The sequence below is a fragment of the Geotrypetes seraphini genome, chromosome 18, assembly GCF_902459505.1.
Source record: "Geotrypetes seraphini chromosome 18, aGeoSer1.1, whole genome shotgun sequence".
In the NCBI taxonomy this organism is placed as follows: domain Eukaryota; kingdom Metazoa; phylum Chordata; class Amphibia; order Gymnophiona; family Dermophiidae; genus Geotrypetes; species Geotrypetes seraphini.
In genome coordinates, this window is record NC_047101.1 from 17,308,582 (window position 1) to 17,329,569 (window position 20,988).

General features: G+C 42.4%; 1 protein-coding gene across 2 annotated transcripts in view; it reads right to left on the bottom strand.

Annotated features, from left to right (window-relative positions):
• The window catches only part of CYFIP2 (cytoplasmic FMR1 interacting protein 2), a 111,439-nt gene that overhangs the window by 46,963 nt on the left and 43,488 nt on the right, over positions 1-20,988 (bottom strand). The window contains exons 11-19 of one of the 2 annotated variants that reach the window (XM_033927184.1): positions 18,509-18,626; positions 13,199-13,318; positions 11,426-11,551; positions 10,396-10,562; positions 7,792-7,939; positions 6,489-6,642; positions 4,023-4,179; positions 2,525-2,621; positions 943-1,019 (exon numbers count right to left, since the gene is read on the bottom strand). In XM_033927184.1, the coding sequence (XP_033783075.1) occupies positions 943-1,019; positions 2,525-2,621; positions 4,023-4,179; positions 6,489-6,642; positions 7,792-7,939; positions 10,396-10,562; positions 11,426-11,551; positions 13,199-13,318; positions 18,509-18,626 (1,164 nt within the window). The remainder of the gene's footprint in view (positions 1-942; positions 1,020-2,524; positions 2,622-4,022; positions 4,180-6,488; positions 6,643-7,791; positions 7,940-10,395; positions 10,563-11,425; positions 11,552-13,198; positions 13,319-18,508; positions 18,627-20,988) is intronic. The other variant, XM_033927185.1, reaches the window with a different exon arrangement.

A 20,988-nucleotide genomic window follows, 5' to 3' on the forward strand; every position in this document is an offset into this window, starting at 1 on the left:
ATAAAATTACTCTGGGGGGGGGGGGGAGAGGGGATACACGCACAAAAGCATGCACTAGTGAGTAACACTAACATTGTAACATGACAGCAGATAAAGACCCGAATGGTCCATCCAGTCTGCCCAACCTGATTCAATTTAATTTTTTTTAAAAAAATTTTTCTTCTTCTTAGCTATTTCTGGGCAAGAATCCAAAGCTCTACCTGGTTCTTTGCAATATACTTATAGATATTCCTGGGACAAAGAGCAGGATCATTACTTTTGAATGTATATTATAACAATAAATCCTAAACAGACTCCAGTAATTTGGTGTGGTCAATTTTAATTTTTGTACAATGACTGAAATGTCATTTGTGTATATTTATGAATGTATGGATGTACTTTAGAGAGTTGCGCGGGGACAGAAATCCCACCGGTCCCCGCCAGGATCCTCTCCGTCCCCACCCGTCCCCGTCAAGATCTTCTCCGTCCCCACCCATCCCCGCAAGGAATTACCTCCATCCCCGCCCGTCCCCATAAAAAGCAGCAATTACTGACAGGATCATCAATTCCACAGTTTCTTTTGTGTTTGCGCTGCTGTTTTCCTTGTGGAATCTCTTTGGTGGAACCCTTTTTTTGTTTTCTGTTCAGGTAATTCACTTATAAACCCTCTCTTTTACTAAGGCTGATATGTCCATTATATTATATGGACGAACCTGCTTCTAAAGCCTTCCATCCCCGTGGGAGTCCCGTTGGCTAGAGGGGGGTCCCTGTGGGAGTCCTGTGGGTTAGGGGGGGATTCCCGCGGGACCCCCGTGGGACCCGCGGGATTCCCGCGATCCCTGTTCACATGCAGACCTCTAATGTACTTTGCCTTGTAAAAGGCGGATTATACATAAACCAATCCAAATCCAAAGGGAAGCAACCCTCTAGCAGTTCTGAGATATCTTTTCCCCGCTGCCTTACCTGCCAGCCATAGCTTTGTAGTACGCAAAGATCTGATCAGCCAACTTGTACACAAACTGATCGAAACACAGGTTCACCTAGAAAGGAGTCAGTCAGCAAATGAATGAACAAAGACAATCTCAGCTGTCCAGGTTTCTAAAGACAACATACACTTTACAGATCTGAAACGGGGCATTTTAGTGCATGTGTGTCCTCCTGCCCTCGCCTCAACCCTGGTTTTCTCTGTATCCCCCTCCTCTCACACACAGTCCTTTTTACTCTTATCATTTTGGTCACTCTACTTTGAACCTTTTGTAATTCTGAGATATGATGACCAGAACTGAAAGCAATACTGAGGTTGCACCATGCAATACAGAGACATTATAATATTCTTGGTCTTATTTACAATCCCTTTCCTTATAATACCTGGGCCACTGAACACTGACTGGAAGATTTCAGCATATTGTCTACTACTAGCTCCCCATCCATTTCCGAATACACCTCATATTCTTCTTACTGACCTACAAGTGGACCCACTCTACAGCCCCTCAATATCTATCCACACTTATCTTTATGCTCCCCTCACCCCCTCCTCCCGTGAATTCCATTCATCAGGCAGGTCCTTCCAGTCTATTCCTTTCTCCTCTACTGTTGGCCTCAGACTCCATCCCTTCTATCTTGCTGTGTCATGTGCGTGGGGTGAACCAACTGTGTCAGGCTCTGTCTCTGGCAGTGTTCAGATCTGGACTAGAGGCCTACTTTTTCGAGGCCGTTTTCAACTCTTAACTCCCACTCACCACAAAATTACCTATCTCTATCCTATCATTCATTCTGCAAGAAACTCCAAATCGGGGAGCGACGCCGGCCCAGGCAGGAACGCGAACAGCACGCTCTGCCCGAACAGAAGAGCCATCCAGCGAGGGAGACGGGCAGGAGCAGGGAAAGCTCCAACGGACTTCAAAAAGAGGTACCAGGGGGGCTGCCAAGGGGGCGGGGGGGGGGGGGGGTATTCGCTCCATAAGACGCACCCTTATTTCCACCGGTATATCAACAAACAGAACATGGCAGATCATTATAAAATAACAGCATACAGTAAACAACCTTAATAATAATAATAACTTTATTCTTCTATACAGCCACAATCTTGTGACTTCTAGGCGGTTTACAGTCAAGAGAGCTGGACATTCAGCGAGTTACAATATGCAGATAGTCAGAGGAAATACAGAGTACAGAAACTTTAAGAAAGCGAAAAATAAAATAAACAGTTTGTTAAGAAAATTTCCGAGAGGACCTGTTTGAGAGGTGTCGCGAATTACAAAGAATACAGCGAATGTTACAAAAATACAGCGAATTACAAAAAATGCAGCGAATGTTACAAAAAATGCAGCAAATGTTACAAAAAATACAGCGAATGTTACAAAAATACAGCAAATTACAAAAAAATAAACCTATACCTTAAAATAATTAAACCAAGCAATTACAAAATGGCCTAATTTGAAGAGGCAAGTCGAAAGAAGTAGGCTTTCAGACTTTTTCGAAATGTGGAATTTACATACATTAAGGAATCTACGTAACAGTTTGCCATGTTAGCCCCAAGACTTACCTCTGCTTCAATTTCATCATAAAGAAACTGCTTTTTAAACTTGGTTAAGGCATAATATGCACTGTCGTTGTAGAGATCCAAGGGATACAACACATACCTGAGGATAAGAGAATGAGCTGTCAGTTCATGTCAACAGATAACATTTCCATAATATTAGAGGAGGAGAAAGAGAAAAAAAAAAATATTTAGGAGAATGTTCAAATTGCAGATTTCTCAGCAAGAACATCCTTCTGTCACTCCTCAGGAGACCCCTAACAAGACATGAATGCCACCAGAGACCAGTGAGGAAAGAGTACATGGAAACAACTGCTGAGGTGTGACAAACAGGAATGACTTATTTCCTCAAGGAATATTCAGAGGCTATACTCACACACATTTGATCCAGAAACATAATTGATCTGAAGATTCTAACAGTCATAGTATTGAGGTCTGTTTTTCTCCACAGTTTATGTAATTAAGATTTTTTTTCGTTTAAGTTTGTTTGAATGGCTGTGGCTCCCCCCAGTACTTACTAACAGCGCGTTTTTCGTTTGTGAATTTTGAGCTTGCTTTTTGCTATACGGCCGTTTCCACTTTTGGATAGTTTGTTATTTCAACTGTGACTGATGAGGACCAGAATCTGACATCACTGGCCTGCTAATTGCGCTTCACAAGTATTATGGAAAGAATGCAATGTAAGACAACAGCTCTCTCTTTTTCTGAACTGCTCTGGGTATCACATAAATACCGAAGCCAACCTATTGTCCTTTGAGAAGGACACATGAATCTAACTGAATACCTAATGTTTCTATAAATACAGTAACATCAATAGAGCGCGCCCTTTGGGCCTTTCTTCATCTGGAATATGCCCTAAATGTCATCAGGACAGAGCTACACTGGGGCATATATTTTGGGTTTATCCCCATAGTCAACACATTTGGAGCTCCCTCCTTTCTTACATTTCATCTTTATGGACTTGTGGAGTCAAATTGGATGTCATGCTGCTTTTTTGATTATTTCGTCTTGCAGTCACCTACCCCTAAAAGCTACAGTTCATTCATGAGGAAGGCTACACTGTTGGAGAAGAAAGCAATTTTGTTGACTTGGTTGGACTCTCAGCCTCCCTCCTCCTTGCAACTGTGGCGATTGCAGATGTTGTGTTTATTAAAAATGTAACAGACACAAGTACGACCGACTGAGGCAACTAAATGGAGGACATTTTGCTCGGTATGGAGATCTTTTGGGGATTCACACATGCGACATTTGTAGTTCTTTACTAAGTTGGTATTTCCGATCATCTCTACTTCTGTTTGTATTGATTGTGGGTGGGGTTGGGAGGGGAGGAGGAAGTTGTAAAGTGGAGTGCATTGTATTTCTGCCTTTTGACGTTCTCTGCAATAAAAATGACTTTACTAATAAACGCAGTAACATCTGCCCGTTCCACCGTCTTCTTTACTTTCGGCAACATGTCACTGACATACCATCAATTCACAAAGTCCAAAAACCACGAGTGTCTTACTCCATCATGGAAGGCTCCTTTGTCTCCAGAATGTGATCCGTTAGAATCCAGGGCATGGACATCTCAATAGGGAACTGGATACGTCGGCCCATGGTCAGTTCTAGAAAGAATTCTCGGAACCAGAGCTGGGACAGGTCACAGCACTGCTGCAGGGCTTCTGGAATACACAGCAGAAGACAGGTTACGTAAATTAGGAAGAATGGCAGTGCCAAGGGAGGGGAGTGATGTCCTAGAAGTTATCAGATGTTACTGAGGTCCCAAGGTAGCTCTGTTAACAAAAGAGAGGGGGCGCTGCTACACCACAGTTTCATGCTGCTGCAGTTAGCAGGGCTGGTATTTAAGGAGAAATTAGGTTCTTACCTGCTAATTTTCTTTCTGTTAAGAGTGTAGACCGGTACAGTTATCCTCAGTTAATATACTACAACCAAGTTTTGCTCTCAGTCTCCACCCGCTGGTCACAGTGAGTTATGACCCATCTGTGAAGATTAACTATACCAGTCTATCAGGCGACACAGAAAAGCCATTTATCTGGGCAGCATTATCTGCTACCTGGATAAATTCCACAGAGATATTCAGTAGCACTATCCGCTGAATATCTTTACAGGCTGCTTCAGAACTATCTGGATAGTGTTGGGATGGTCCAGGGGCTGAGTTGGAGTGAAGACACAACGCGACCTTAGAATTACATGGTTCTAACTGTACTGAAAGTCATTCTCAGGGAATTTGAAGTGGAGGTTTGTGGGGCAATTTGGTGTTCAATGACATGTGCGGATTTACCATGTAATTTCTTATGAAATGAAGGAATGGTTAACCCTTTCAGGACCAAGGGACATATTTGTCCCATAACTTTAAAATCCTATAAATTTTGATTGGGATAGTCTCCAGTTCTAAATTTGATATGTACGGATTCCATATGATACTGCCTTTATGTAAACAAACTGGTTCCGACATTCATTCATTAGCGTCGTTGCCAGACTGACGAGAAGATTCACTTGCCACACTGTCCATAAGCCAGAAGTTTGATTTTTTTTAAAAAAAAAATAATGATATTTCACACAAAAAATCAATTTTTTGGCATCTGCAAGCCCTTTTTACCATAAAAATGTCGTCAAAACCACAAAAATTGGCCTACGATCCTTATGGTCCTGAAAGGGTTAAGTTGCAATAAATCCTCTTGAGTGTTGGAACATCTCCACGTCAGATAGAACCCGGAAGTCATCAGAGTCAAAAATATTGAAAATTGTCACTCAGAACCCAGTAATTCTAAAGTCGCGACAAGTTATTTGGATGGCAGCAATTTCAGTATTGTCCTAAGGAAGCACTATTCAGATAAACTACCAGACATAGCACTAGCAGGTCAGCACTTTTAATTTAGAGATTTTTAGTGGGCGTCACTATCCAGTCGCTAAAAAATCTGGATGTTTCTGCCCACAGCAGCAAACATTGAAGAAAAAAAAGAAGGCCAACTGTTGGAAGCTCAATATCAGGGTGGGGGGAGGGAGAAATGTATATTTTGGGAAATAAAATACTTAGGGTCTGATTCTGTAAGTGGCACCTGTTGCTTACAGAAACGCGACAAGCAGGGACCCTAGGCGGCAGAAATGTAGACCAGAATTTTACAGACCTAAATTTCCAAATCCAAGGGCCCTTACAGAATCACTGCCAGTGGCATCAAAGTCCAGCACCACCTCCTAAACGCACCCACTTCCGGGCTTCAGTGTCACTAGGCGACACTACCATGTTTCCCTGAAAAATAAGACCTACCCCCCAAATAAGCCCTAGCATGATTTTTAAAGATACTCCTAATATATAAGCCATACCCCCAAAAATAAGCCCTAGCTAAGATCGACCCCCTAAGCTACCCCGACACTCCCCCGAATCAATCCCTGACACTAGTGCTGCCCAATCATCTTTCCCTTCCTCTCCTCCAACCCAATCCTTTCTCTCCCCCGCAATGTGCAGCATCTTTCCTCGCCTCTCACCCAACCCTCGTGCAGCAGCTCAGAGGCCTCCAAAAACAGCGGCAGCGCTCTGAACGGGCTGCTTCGCACCTTTCCCTGCCAGGGCCAGGCCTTCCCTCTGCATCTTTCTATCCCTTCCTCCCATTCTTCTGTGCAGCAGAACCCCACCAACCTTCTCACTGCGAGCCTGACATACCTCCAACTCTAAAGCTTTCAAAACAGTAGCGGCGGCAGCACACTGAACGGGCTGCTTCATGGCCTTCCCTCTGCCGCGTCACTGATGTCATCAGTGATGCGGCAGAGGGAAGGCCCTGGCGGGGAAGGCCGCGAAGCAGCACGTTCAGAGCGTGTTATATTAATTTTAGACACAGCATGATGGCTGAAATGTCAGCTCTACCTCCCAGACATGGCGAGACCCAGACAACTGCAACAATTCTTTTATGGCATCCACTTTGGACTTATTTCAGAGCAGGCAAGTTATAAATAAAATTAAAAGATTCCTTACCACTACAGTTTAGAAGGTGTGTGAAGAAAAAAGACTGTTTATGAAACTCCTCAATGGCAAGAACTATCGGCCCATCCAAGCTGCTCCGCAGGGTTTTCTTTGAGCCACTTTTGTCTGCGATGAGCGATTCCAGCATTGTTCTTACCATATACAACTTTAAGAAAAATGAGAAACATTACAGTGGACAACAGAAAGGAGAAACAAAATTTGATTTTCCTTCTCACCCAGATTTCTTATTTCTGTCATATTTCTTTCTGGTCCATAGTAGCCATCCTTTATTCACCCACAACTATGTGGCAGACTTGGCCAATTCCAAGCAACGTAGCAGCCTGACATGTGTCTGGAATATCATTAAGAACATTTTTTAGATGCAGGGCAAGGTCTCTGGATGGAGAGGTACCAGGTAAGAAGCTACTAAGATAGGTGGAGGTTATGGAGGGGCCAGAAGCACTCAGCAGTGCCATATCCACAGCCAAATTTTTTTAGGTATTAGTGGGCACTAAGCATTCCTCTGCCCCTTCTTCTCTGTTCCTCCCCCTCCCTTCCAAAAAGAAGAAATATGCTCAGAGGACCACGGTAGGGGACAAACCCCGAATGTAAACTCACCATCCAATCATAGCTTATATTCCTTTAAATTTTACTTGCTCTTAATATCAAATCAAAATTCTTCAAAAATACAGTTTTTGAAATTTTTGAAGAATTTTGATGATTTGATATTAAGAGCAAGTGAAATTTAAAGAAATACACTCCTCCCTTAATATTCGCGGGGGTTAGGGGCAGAGCGGCCCGCGAATATTGAAAGTTTGCAAATAACTTTTGTGCCGGCTCTGACCCACCCCGCCTCCCTCCCGCTTTCCCCTCAGCATTCCAGACCTTACCTGGTGGTTTAACGGTCTTTCAGGGCAGGAATGATCTTCCTTCGCTCCTGCCAGTATTTCCACTAGAACTTGAGAATCTGCAGGGTGGAATATTTACCTTAGGCCAGCGGTCTCAAACTCAAACCCTTTGCAGGGCCGCAGTTTGGATTTGTAGGTACTTGGAGGGCCTCAGAAAAAAAAAATAGCTAATATCTTATTACAGAAATGACAATTTTGCGTGAGGTAAAACTCTTTATAGTTTCTAAATCTTTCCTTTTGGCTAAGTCTTAATAATAATATTGTCATTTATAGCTATAGAGACATATGATCAAGAAACTGTTTTATTTTACTTTTGTGATTATGATAAACATACCGAGGGCCTCAAAATAGTACCTGGCGGGCCGTGAGTTTGAGACCACTGCCTTAGGCTATGTGGTTAGACATACCTGTGTGCTTGAGGGTCCAACTGCTCGTCGTGGGACTTTAATATCAAATCCTCCTTTGGGATCTTTCTCACCCCTCAGGCAGGGATCATTAGGAGGCTCCCGTCCACTATCCCAGTCACAGATCGTTTTCCGTATTGCTTGTAGGACACTGAAATAAAAAGCAGGACTTATAGTTGTATAACTGTATTCCGGTAGGGGGGAAATGCAGGCCTTAAACCCTGTATTATAAAATGAAAACATATAACCTTCATTTTTCATCTTCAGTTTTTTTTACCACAAGAGCTTGTTACAAACCAATGTGGAGTTACAGTTCAGTACCAAGATGTTTCTCCTTAGACTCCAGCATCCAAAATTCACACAGTCCTTTTCTTCATAGAGCCTAGCTGATCACTGATGAGTGGAGGAGCGGCCCAATGTTTAGAACTGTGGGTTAAGAACTGGCAGAACCAGAGTTGGTTCCCACTGCACAAGCCACTTAACTCTCTCCACTGCCCCGGATATAAAAGTTAGATTGTGAGCCCACGAGGGGCAGAGAAAAAACTATCTGTATGCAAAATGTAAACCACTTTGGTTGTACCACAGAAAGGTGGTATACCAAGAAAATAACAAACAATAATACACACACATAACTGCAGTTGCACAAATACAAGAACTAGAGGATGGTGTTTTAAGTACACAAAACCCCCTTCCTCAATTTTCAAAGCAAAATATACAAGTACAAGGTGACTTTAAAAATTAGGCTGTTGCGGGTATAAAATATACTGTAATTTTTTTATTGTATTATTTATTTATTCAATTTTAATTAAACGTACAGCATAAAAAATGCATTAAGAAACAGAAAGCATAATGCTATAAACAGAAAAAAAATCAACAACAAAGTATTTTCCATATGAAACCTAACAAATAAATATACTCATAGCGACTTTCTCCATAAGTCCTCAACTACAAAAGAGGAGGAGGATAAGGAAAAAGAGGCATATCTCAAAAGAAAAAAAAGAACTTAATAAAACAATAATGACAACATCTCGCCAATAAACTAAAATAATCTTCCATTTTCCTAATAATCAAATACTTTCCCCCGGACCCGAGACCTGAACCTGTATTTTACGCTTATTCTCAAGAAAAGCCTCCAATATACTGTAATTTAATCCTTCACAAAATGTAGTGTAAAGTTGCACGCCTAACTTTTGAAAATGCACAATTCATAAACATATCCTTGAACTACTTCCCCTCCTCCCAGCCCGCTCCTTATTTACAAGTACAAAGCTGTGCGTGAGACTTAAGTTATGTGCATAATTTTAAGATACTGAAAAGTCCACTGGGGCTTTACACACTAAGTCCCGCCTAAGCTTTTGTAGTCCTTCATTTTTCCATTCCGTCAAACTCCATAATCTTTTTTCACGTCCACATCCTAGTGCCGTGAATTGAAAGGACTCCCTCTTTGCCTGATCACACTTATTTTCCCATATTGATCCAATGGTTCCCTCCACCTTGATCTCTTTTCGTCTCTTGGGTTTGGGCATTTCTATTGTCTTAGTCCTATATACCGTATTTTCTCGCATATAACGCGCGCGTTATACGTGGTTTTTACATACCGTGCATACCCTTGCGCGTTATACGCGTGAGCGCGTTGAACAAATTTTTTTTTACATAGTTCCCCTTCCCCTCCCCGACGCCCGATTCATCACCCAGAAGGAGCGCTCGCACTCCCACCCCGAAGGAGCGCTCGCACCCCCACCCGAAGGACCACTCGCACCCCCACAGCCTCCCCCCCTCCCCTATGGAGAAGCTGTCTACCTTGTTTCCGGATTCCAGCCCAGCTGCTTCCTCTGCCGGCGGTCCTGCCCCTTCTCAGTGCCCTGTGCTGCGCTGCTTCCTCTTCAGGCGGTCCCGCCCTTTCTCTGACTTCAGAGAAAGGGCGGGACCGCCAGAAGAGGAAGCAGCGCAGCAGGGCTCAGAGAAGGGGCGGGACCGCCGGCAGAGGAAACAGCTGGGCTCGCTGGCATCCGGAAACAAGGTAGACAGCTTCTCCATGGGGGAGGGGAGTGAGGCTGTGGGGGTGCGAGCGCTCCTTCGGGGTGGGGGTGCAAGCGGTCCTTCAGGGTGGGGGTGCGGGTGCGTGCGAGCGGTCCTTCGGGGTGGGGGTGCGAGCGGTCCTGCGGGGGGGGTGAATCGGACGTCGGGGGGGAGCATCAGGCTTTCAGGGTAGGGACAGGACTTCAAGGGGGAAAGGAGAGTCGGGGCGGGCGAAAAGAGAGTCGGGGTCTCCAGAGGAGAGTCGGGGTGGGCGAAAGGAGAGTCGGGCAGCATGCGCGGTATACGGTTGTGCGCGGTATATAAAAATTTCTGTACATAAATTTGTGTTTTCCGCGCGCTATACCCGTGTGCGCGTTTTACACGGGTGCACGTTATCTATGTGAAAATACGGTACTCCTCTCTCATCTCTCCTCCCCCTGGAATCCATGCATTTACAGAGCACCAATTCTACTCTTCCCTTTCCCGATTACTCTCTCTCTCACCTGGACTCTATGTACTTGTAGAGTACAGACTCTCTCCTCTATCCCCACTTGATCACTCTTTCTCCTGGGCTCCTGAGTGTCTCACCTGATCAGAACATTTTTCTTCTTCCTAACGGCTTGTCTCAGAGGTTCTCGCAGGGTCACCTGGGCAAAATCTTGCAAGGCAGCATAGATGGTGTTCCTGATGGCCTGGTTAAAAACACTCTCCATTCTGCCCATGAGGACCTGCAGACCTTTAATCATAGCAATTACCTATGGCAAGATGAACAGACATAAAAGATGAACGCATGCTAGATGTCACCGCTGGACCAGGAAGAGTTTCTAACAGCAAAAAACTGCTATACATGGGCAAGAAAATGCAGTCCATAACATTACATTACATTAGTGATTTCTATTCCGCCTGTGCTTTGCGGTTCTAAGCGGATTACAAATTAGAAGAGATCTGGACATTACCGAGAGAATTACGTAACAATGATTACCGAGAGAATTACATAACAGTGGTTCATGTACTTTACATGGTATGGTAGAGAATTACAAATTATAAGATATCTGGATTTTTCCGAAAGAATTACATAGCAAAGAATCAAGTGATTACAGAATATCAGTATATACGGGTTACAGAAGAAAAGTTACCTAACAACGAAGGAAGAAGTTTGTTGGATACTGAAGGTAGATGCTTATTTAGGAATCAGAATATTTTTGGAAGGTATGGTTCTAGGAGTTGACTAATGTGTTATTCACGGGGGGGAGAGCATGTGCGAAAGGGGAAGAGATTAGTAAGTAGGGACGTGTTTGATCAGAACATCCCACAGGGAATGATCGGAACATCCCACAGGGAATGATCACAACAGTCGAGCAATGAAATGAAGTCCTTGGCACCTATACCTTTGCAGGTCTCAAAGAAAAAGGATGAGGAAGATACTTTTATCAGGGTGCGAGTTACAATATTGTGAAGACAGTACAAAATAATGGACAACAGTACTCACAAAGTTAAAAAAAAAAATAAAATTCCCAGTTACAAGCAAACGCATAATTGACCAGAATAAATTGTCTTTATATATCCTTTCAACTTATACTGGGGTGTTTATGGTGTTGGCATAGGCTGTGATACAAACCTCAACAAAGGCAAACTTTTCTTCACTGGTGTAATTGTAGCGTGTTGCCCGCTCGTACTCCTCAGCTGTGCCGGGGCAGTCCTTGTTACAGAACTTATCCGTGGGGTGTACCAGCTTCCAGGAGTACTAGAGAAAGGAGTTAAAAGGGCAAAGAAGAGAGAACTGAGCCAGATAATAGCAGACAGTGCAGAAAAGCCTGGCATATGGGAAAAACTTCCACAGACTTCAACGGATTCAGAATGCCGCGGCCAAGCTCATCTTCGCTAAAAGTAAATTTGACCATGTCTCCCCGCTCCTGGCCAAGCTCCACTGGCTTCCGATAATCGCCAGGGTCCACTATAAATGCGCCTGTTTAACTTTCAAAATCCTATATGGCATCCTCCCTCCCTCTATCTCTCTTTCTTGGAATTCCTCAAACCCTAATACCACCAGATCCTCCCACAAATTAAAACTATCCTTCCCCTCGCTAAAAGGCATTTCCCACACAGGAAAGCTAGGGACCTCCCTCCACTTCAAAATCACTGAGCTCTGGAACAACCTTACCTCCCCTCTTCGGAACTTGAGCTCCCTCCAAGTTTTCCGCAAACATCTGAAAACCTGGCTTTTCTCAAAAAATGTAAGTCTCCCTCCAACTTAGGAATCAAGGAAACTCTTATATCTTGGCATCCCAAGTCCTCTAAATTTTCTTCACACTTCTACCTCTAACCCTCTGTTGTAGTTCCTTCCTATTTCTCCTACTGTAAACCGCGTCGAGCTCTACGAACGTGAAGATGATGCGGTATACAAACCTAAGGATTAGATTAGATATTAGTTCATTTTTATTTGCTAGCAATATATGGTATGCAAAAAAAACAAAAAAACAAACCCCCAAAACGAAACCAAAACAAACACACCCTGTCACAGAAACAGCAAGAGCTCATGCTTGAAATCTTTCCAGTCTAAATTGGAAAATATTCATTTCTGGATACAGGGTGGGGAAAGAGTGGAGCAATGGTGAAAAGACAGGCAGACAAAGAGTTTGGAGGGCGGGAGTAGAAAAGTCACAGAAATACTTCAGTATGGCATGGCAGCACGCTGCTTGAATTTATGTCTGGGGGAAGCACTTTATTGATCGGAATTGGATAGGTGTATTGGTTAGGAGGCAGTGAATGCACTGATTGAAGAGGATTGCAAGATATGGTCTTTAATCTTGCAATAGAGGACGGGACAATTGATTTATTACACTTTTTGATTGAAGACGTTTTGCACAAGTGAGAGGTCCTAGGATGTTTCACACATTTACCCGTTTGGGTTAATTGGACTGCACAACTCTTATACAAAGGGCTGGTTCTATGCGTTTTTGAAAACTGAGGACCCTCTATCATTTATATCAAGTCCCTTTGTCCTCGTTTCTAAACTGGATACAACTGCAAAGTTCTTTGATGACCCAGAGCTAGATGTTATTACTTATTTACAACCTTTGCAATTTTGGAAGAATTCTGTTGTTATAGACCAGGGGTCTCAAAGTCCCTCCTTGAGGGCCGCAATCCAGTCGGGTTTTCAGGATTTCCCCAATGAATATGCATGAGCTCTATGCACTTGCACTGCATTCAATACATATTCATTGGGGGAATCCTCAAACCCGACTGGATTGCGGCCCTCAAGGAGGGACTTTGAGATCCCTGTTATAGACTATTAGGTATGTGTCACCCGCTGAGTATCAAATTCTCACTACCTGCATGACAAGCCTTGAGCAGTTCCCAACTGCAAAATGTAAAGCACAAGGCAACTCACCACCTCCATGACGTGCGCACTCCACTTGGAAAGCAGCTGAAGTCCACGCAAAGCCAAGTCAAAGAGCTCCTTGTATTCTTCATCTGACTTCTGGCTGTCCAACCCCGAGCCTGTTACTACCTGTGTGATCATCACAAAGCAGATAAGAATATAACAAAAATCACGCTGATGAGTCAGACCAAGGCCCATCAAATCCACCATCCTGTCTTGGACAAGGGCCAGTGTTCTATAAGCTACATGTGTAACCGGTAGCCCCACCCATGCACCCCCCCATTCCTTTTGCAATTACATGAGCCCTCCCATGACAGTACATCAGTCACGAAGGGGTGCATACTGAATACTTATTTATAAAACTGCCGTCATCTGCATATCCTTTTACCCTACGTTAATGTTGTCTGGCTATTATTGTATATTTGCTTTGGCACTTCTAGATTGTATTACTATAAGCTTATGTTTATTTTAAACTCTTAAATGAATTATGTCACCGTTTAATTTGTATTTAAATTCTGTAATCTGTTTTAGTTTATGCAACCTTTTGCTTTTTTTTCCCCTCTTCCTTTCTGTTGATTATCCAAAAGGTTCTATGGCAAATGCATTTTGCAGCTCGTTGCATAGAAATATGGCAGAACTGCCCGTTATCCTCTGTATTGCTTATTTATGGATAGTCAGTGATATTCAGCAGCTTTCTATACAACTTTTCCGAAAACAACTGAAAAACCTGGCTTTTCTCTAGCATATAACATCTCTTCTCCTGTTTACATCCCCCCTTTCTGCATGCTTTTGTAAATCTTTCTCTCTCTTCCTTATTTTTATACTTTGTAAACCGTGTCGAGCTCCACTTCCGTGGAGATGATGCGGTATATAAACTTAAGGCTTAGTTTAGTTTAGATACATCCTAACTTAAATTGCATATCTATAGGTAGCGGACAAATACTTCTATCTATAAAGGCAGCAGTAGTCCCTGTTGTCCACATATATTCATCGTCTCTTGCTATCTCAATAGCAGTACTAAATGTAACCCCCTCCTTCTCAGACTGAGGTAAAAGATATCCCTCTTGAAATAAGATTTGTTTTGTAGTTGTGCACACCGAGGGTTAAACTGATACCTTTCCCCAGGAGAAGGGGTGAATTACATAAACAAAATAATAATATATAATAATATGGTATAACCTTGAAATAAAAATAGTTATTAAACATATAATAAAATAAATATAATGAAGCACTAATGATTCAGAATTTAAATTAGAAATAATATTTAATAAACAAATACTGTAAATCAAATCTAAGCAAAGAGATTCTACTTCTCCTCTGTAAAGTTCTTCTTTTTCCTCAGATTTGGGTATTTGAGGCTTTATGTTCTTGCTATGTAGGGGTACCACGTAGGCGTGCTGTTGCTACCAGAATCTCTCTTGCTGGAACCAACCCACTACTCTGACTTAAACAAACCACTAAGGGAAAACCCTATCCTAATCTAATAACTCCAAATTGCCTAAATATACTTTCTAAGCTAAAAAAAAAAAAAAAAAGATAATTGATGTTCCCTATACTTTTTCCCTCCCCAGAATTTCCTATTTCCAAAATCACTCAAATTTCTTATATCTCAAAACACAAATAAAACCCACAGTCTAAACACATTTTACAGAAGATATTAAACTTTCAAAACGGTTTATCAAATTTTCTTCACCAATATTCCCTCATGACATTACACAGAAATCTCACAGACTATTTCTAACACCCAATAGTCTCACGGATAAAACAATTCTTCACATCCGCCAGAAATATTTCAACCTTGGAAATTACCAGAATCTATGAATCAAACCTCAACTTCAACCACAACTTACAATTCTTATTCAAAATTCAATAAAATCAACTATATGTACCTTCACAAGAGCCAAACAAGCCAAAACACCTCCTCACAGAAACAAGTCACCCTCCCAATTGTCAAATCTCACAGTTAGAATGTTCAGGAAGCTGATGCCGATCTCTGCATGAGGACAGCAGACCTGTGCAAGAGATCAGCAACAGAAAACCTCAAAACTGCACCAATACAAACAATACACAAACCATACTTCTCAAAAATAAAAAACACACAGATATTTCCTTCCAGATCCTCTCTGCTTCATTAAACCCTTTAAAAACTTCTTTAAACCCTGTTTTTTTTCTCAAGTAGCTATTAACATTTTAACCCTGGTTACATAAATATATGGAATATATTTAAATATTGTGTCCTACATTAAAAAAAAAAAATCTGACACTTGAAAATATTGACCTGCCTGGATACAACAGCAGAAATATAATTTCCTCTCCATAAATCACTCCTTCCTCTTTCCCTAAATGCCCACTGTTCACTTAAGCTACTGCTTCTCTTTTAAACCTCTGCGTTTCCCCCAACCTATTTCCGTTACTAGTCTTTGCTCAGAGTGCGTACCTTACTTTTAGAGCGAATTCCTCTCTAGCCACTCCAGGCTCTTTCTTCTTCCCCCTCCACCCGCTAGTTCCACCCCCAAAAACAATTCATCAGGGAAATATACAACTCTCCCCGAGGTGCTCTCTACCGGATACATGTCTCAAATCGCAGTCCATTTTCATTTTTGTCCAGCCTTTCTGGTATTTCGTTGTACCAAACATGTACAGATATTATTCTCAGATCCCGTGTTTGCCCTCAAGATTATCAGCACATTGCGATGCAGTAGATAACAGAACAGGCCCGTCCGGTTGGCTCTTCATTACTTAATGCACACATTTTCCTTGTGGAAATTTTACGGTGTTCTCGGTCGGCATATTTATTGCCTATTCTATACAGCGGTGTATCTCAAACATTTTTAGCTTCACAGAGCAAATATTGTTTCTGGAAAAAGAGACAAAGATGTCTATTTTAAGCCAGTAAATGTTTTGTTGTAAGATTCAGGGATAATAATTACAGACCTGAGGTCAGAAATAGGCTATGATATCAAATCATTCAACTGACCCACATTGGTAACAAAATTCATGGAGAGTGATCAAAATAAAGTTTATAAAAATACTCAGAGATGTAAGGAAGGCTTGAATACCTCCCTTGGGTGAAGAGTTCACCTTTCAGTCATTGTTGTTTTATAAAAACTTTGATCACTAACTCCACAGAATATTGCTTGATTCAGTCTCAAAAAACTTTCATAATAAAGATTTTTAACGTATTTTAACATGGCGGTTTTTGAATTAAACAACTGTTTTCCAGCAGAGAATCATATTGATAGTCACGAGAGCAATTTTTCAACAGCATCTCATCAGGAACCTGTCTGAATTATACTACTCGGGTCCCCTGAGGCAGGGAACGAAACAGGGCCATGTTGGGACCCCCAAGTCCTGCTTAAGCTAAGTGTTATTTCAGCACATAGTACAACACACAGTGACTCTCAAATACGTTAAAAATCTTTATTATGAAAGTTTTTTGAGACTGAATTAAGCAATATTCTGTGGAGTTAGTGATCAAAGTTTTTATAAAACCACAATGACTGGAAGGTGAACTCTTCACCCAAGTGAGGTATTCAAGCCTTCCTTAAAGAGTTCCACATCTCTGAGTATTTTTATAAACTTTATTTTGATCACTCTCCATGAATTTTGTTACCAATGTGGGTTAGGGGAGTAAATTTTTTGTGGCACATTATAATTGAAATACTAAAATTGCAAAACCAACAAAAATTAAATTTGAGTTATTTATTTAAAGTTCTTTAAGCTATGTATGGGTAATTGTAACAGTGAAACTAAAGTAGATAGGATTGCTAATTAATGCGATGGACGTGCTTGCTTTTGAGTGCAAAATACGCATTTCATCATCCACCATCTGCAATTTCTGTCAGAGCTGAAAATCCAAGTTCACAAAGATAAGAAGATCCAGAAGATAACAAAGCCTTGATTGCTTTGTTGCTCAAGTGAGGATGACTACTGCATAAAAAAAAAAAAATACTTCCCATTAGTTTTCAAGGACCAATCACATCAAAGAATGATGCTTGCCTGGGCGGTTGAATTCTTGCTCACACAGACGCTCATAACATTGACGGACTCTTGCGTATGCGATGTACATGGCATCTACTCTAGTGTATACTTATGAAGGGAATTTTCTTTTTTTTTTTTAAATAAAGTAAAATTCTGGATTTTCTCGTGGCCCACCCAAAATCTGTTCCGGGCACACGGTTTGAGAGACACTGCGGTACAGCAATCCGTACAGCACTGCGCACTTAGTTGGTCAAAACGGCATCCATAAATGAGAAGGTTCATAGACAATTGCACGCAAGACAAGTGAGCGCTAGTTAATTGAGCACAAAGACAACTGAACGCGAAGACAACCTAGCGCAAGACAATTCAGCGCAAATTATTTTCTGTAATGTGCACGAGCGGGACAATTGAACGAGAGACAACTGAGCGCTGGCAGGTGAGCGCAAGACAACTGAGCACATATATAAGGTAAACGTAACCATAGTAACGAAAATGCATTCACGTGACTTATATTGAAAATGCAAAGAGTCAAGGGAACCATACTGACAACGTGGTGACGTGATCACGTGTTAACGTGCTGAACGTGCGCTTGGCCTTCGTTTGGCAGGCGCCATCAAGAGGCGCGCTGAATTGTCATTATGGTGACAATTATGCTGCGTTATCGTTGCGCTCAATTGTCTGGCGCTGAGTTATCATTGTACTCAATTGTCTTCGCTGAGTTATCCTTGCGCTCAATTGGCTTTGCGCGGTATTGTCTTTGCACTGAGTTGTCTTTGCGTTTTTGTCTGCGCGCTATTGTCTTGCGCGCATTTGACCTGTCACCAAATGAGAACACCAGCAACAAGATAGATAACTAGCCAAGCTCCATAGCTTTGGAAAAGAAGCCTCGACAGTTATAAAAACACAGTTTCTTTACCACCGCCAGAAGCATCTACAGAAACACGGTAACCACCAGTAACCATTCATATCCACTGTACTTTCAATTCCAAAACAAGTTCCGACAATGGAAAAACGTGTCACACTTTCTAATTGTGCGGTAAAGATCCTGGGAACATCCACTGGCTCTTCCCAGTATCAAAAGACTCTGAATGTGGCTTTGCTGCATTATGTGGTCACAGTTGTAGCCTCGAGTGAGCAAGGGGGGTAGTGTACCCAAACCACAGGTGCTTATGCTTCTTCCACTGCCTTTAGCCATCCACCCCCAAATGTCACAGGTGCTAATGCTGAATTAGTCCTTCTTACCTCCACCGCCAAGAAGCCCTTTGCCGGCCCCTCTCCCTCCCCCCCACCCCAAGTAATCAAGTGAACTGCAGCAGGTATGGATGCGTCTGCACTTACCTCGCTGTTGCTATAGCGTGCCAGTTCTGAGATGAAACGTATATGGTCGTCTCGGATCTGGACCATCTGCTCACAGATATTGTATTGAGGACTGATGCTGCTCTGAGTACAGGTCCACCTGGGCAAAAGACCAACGTCTTTATAATGAGGAACGAAGAGCCTGCACGGCACCGTCTGTCAGAGGTATTGACTTTATACCTAGGTAAAACAGAGCTCAGAAGTGCTGCCTTTAGAAGGGGGGGGGGGGGTAAAAGCTGCCGTCTCAGCCCCCTGAGGTTGCAAGCTCAACCCCAGCCTGCTCCTCACAAATCTGGACAAGTCGCCTAAATCTCTACTGCCCCAGGTATCAAAGTTAGATTGTGAGCCTGCCAGGACAGATAGGAAAAATACCCCAAAGTGCCCAATTACTAATCAATGTATTGTAAACCACTTTGGATAGGTACCTGGAGGACAAAGGGATTGAGGGGTATAGATAGGAGTAGAGGAAGGTTATAGGGATAGGATTAGAGTATTAGAGGCAGTTACAAAGTTAGTCAGGGGCACTGTTCAGGCAATTAGGCCTGATGGTCCGCCCCGGGTGCGGACCGCTGGGCAAGATGGACCTCTGGTCTGCCCCAGCGGAGGCAACTTCTTATGTTCTTCATGAAAAGGTGGTTAATAAATCCCAAGAAATACAATACAATAAAAGGAGGTATACAACATTTGCAATTGGTCTTCTGCGAGCAGCACTCTCTTTATAACGTAGTATGGAGGGCTGGTACTTTCCTTTACCAAATTTGTCTCATTTGCGAGTCAAGATTTAAGCCCCAAGTCCTGTTCTCAGTTTTCGCATACAAGCAGAGATCAATCAATCACAAAGAGCTATAGGACTCCACGTATCTCCCTGCGAGAGAAATTCGCTTCCGACGCATTTACATGGTTTTAACCTTGGGGTGGGGGGCGAGGAAATACCTCGTGTCACAAAACTGACACCAAGCCTGCACTTCATGCTCCGAGCTATTTTTTGTACCCTGGGGGAAAAAAAGTGCGGGTAAAAAGAAAACCCAGAGCAGAAACACAGGCAAACGCATGGATTTTATTTACACACGCACACAAAATCCTAAACACAAATGCACGTGTGTACAAATAGTCAGGGACACTGAAAGCAGGCATGCTTGTAGACTTAACACGTGAATGCGCACATACTTGCAAATACACAAAAGTACAGCTGTGTGTGAAGTAGCTGTATACGTTTGGGTGTATTGTTTAAATGACAGCTAGTGCACTTTGCTCCTTCACTGCATGTGGCTATAACCAGACTCTGTGACTCCTGATGCAGGCTTTTTTTTTTTGCCGAAACGCAGCTCCACATCGAGTAGATCTGATTTTACATGTCAGTTATAAGCAACTCATCTTACAAACTTTTGTTGTTAATGCTCTCGGTGGGGGGCCTTCCTTTTAAGCCTTATCAATAAACTGCTGATTTTTTTTTGTTTAGCCTGTGGAGTTCAATCACTGGAGCACTGAAAAAAAAACCCCCACTGGTCTACCCTTACTTATGTGAACATACATAGTCACACCCTGATCCTGCTTAGAGGTGTGAAGAAGTGCATTCAAATTTGAATAAGTCGCCTAGTCTTGGAGTACATAGTTTATCTTTGCAAATAGGTTCAAGGAATGCACATAAAAAGGCATCTGTACACTTTTTGCCCTGCTATTTATGTGCCTGAGCTCCAGGTGAAAACAAACCATTTCAATTTAGAACTCAAAATTTTACACTAGTGGTTTGCTTCCCTGACATAACCACGTCCAAGGACGGCCACTTTAAAAGCAGCTAAATCTAGCCCACCTAGTCTGTCATCTTTAAATGCTCAGTGATAGAGCAATTTTTAGACAAGAGATCTAGCCAACTAATTCCCCAGTTGGCTCATTTTCAAAAGAAAAAAAAAACATTTAAAAAAAATGACATTTAGACATTTTTCTTGCTAAAATGTCCAAATCACAATTTTCAAAACACATCTTTTAGAAGTCTTTCTAGGCTGATCGTCCCCCGTTCGTCTAAATTCCGAGAGGACGTGTTGAAGGCCATGTTTTGGGCAGGCTTAAGACTTGGACGTTTTGATGCAGCAATAATCGAACATGTAATAAGACATCCATGGTACCAAGACGTTTGGAACTAGACCTCTTTTACAAACAAATAAGGGCCATAGAAGATGCCCAAACTAACCAGATAACCACTGGAAGGATTAAGACATAACACCCCCCTTTACTCCCCCAGTGGTCACCGACTCCCTCCTACCACCCAAAGAAATGTACAGTTCCAGCCTGTATTACAGCTTCAGATGGTCAGACATTTTAGCAGAGTAGAGGGGCACTCTAGGGGTTACTGTTGTGAACGTCACATTAAAATGTCCCAGGTGCGTATCTCACCATAACCCGCTTATATTGTACGGTGAGCCCTCCAAAAACCCACCCAAAACTACTGTACACCACAACAATAA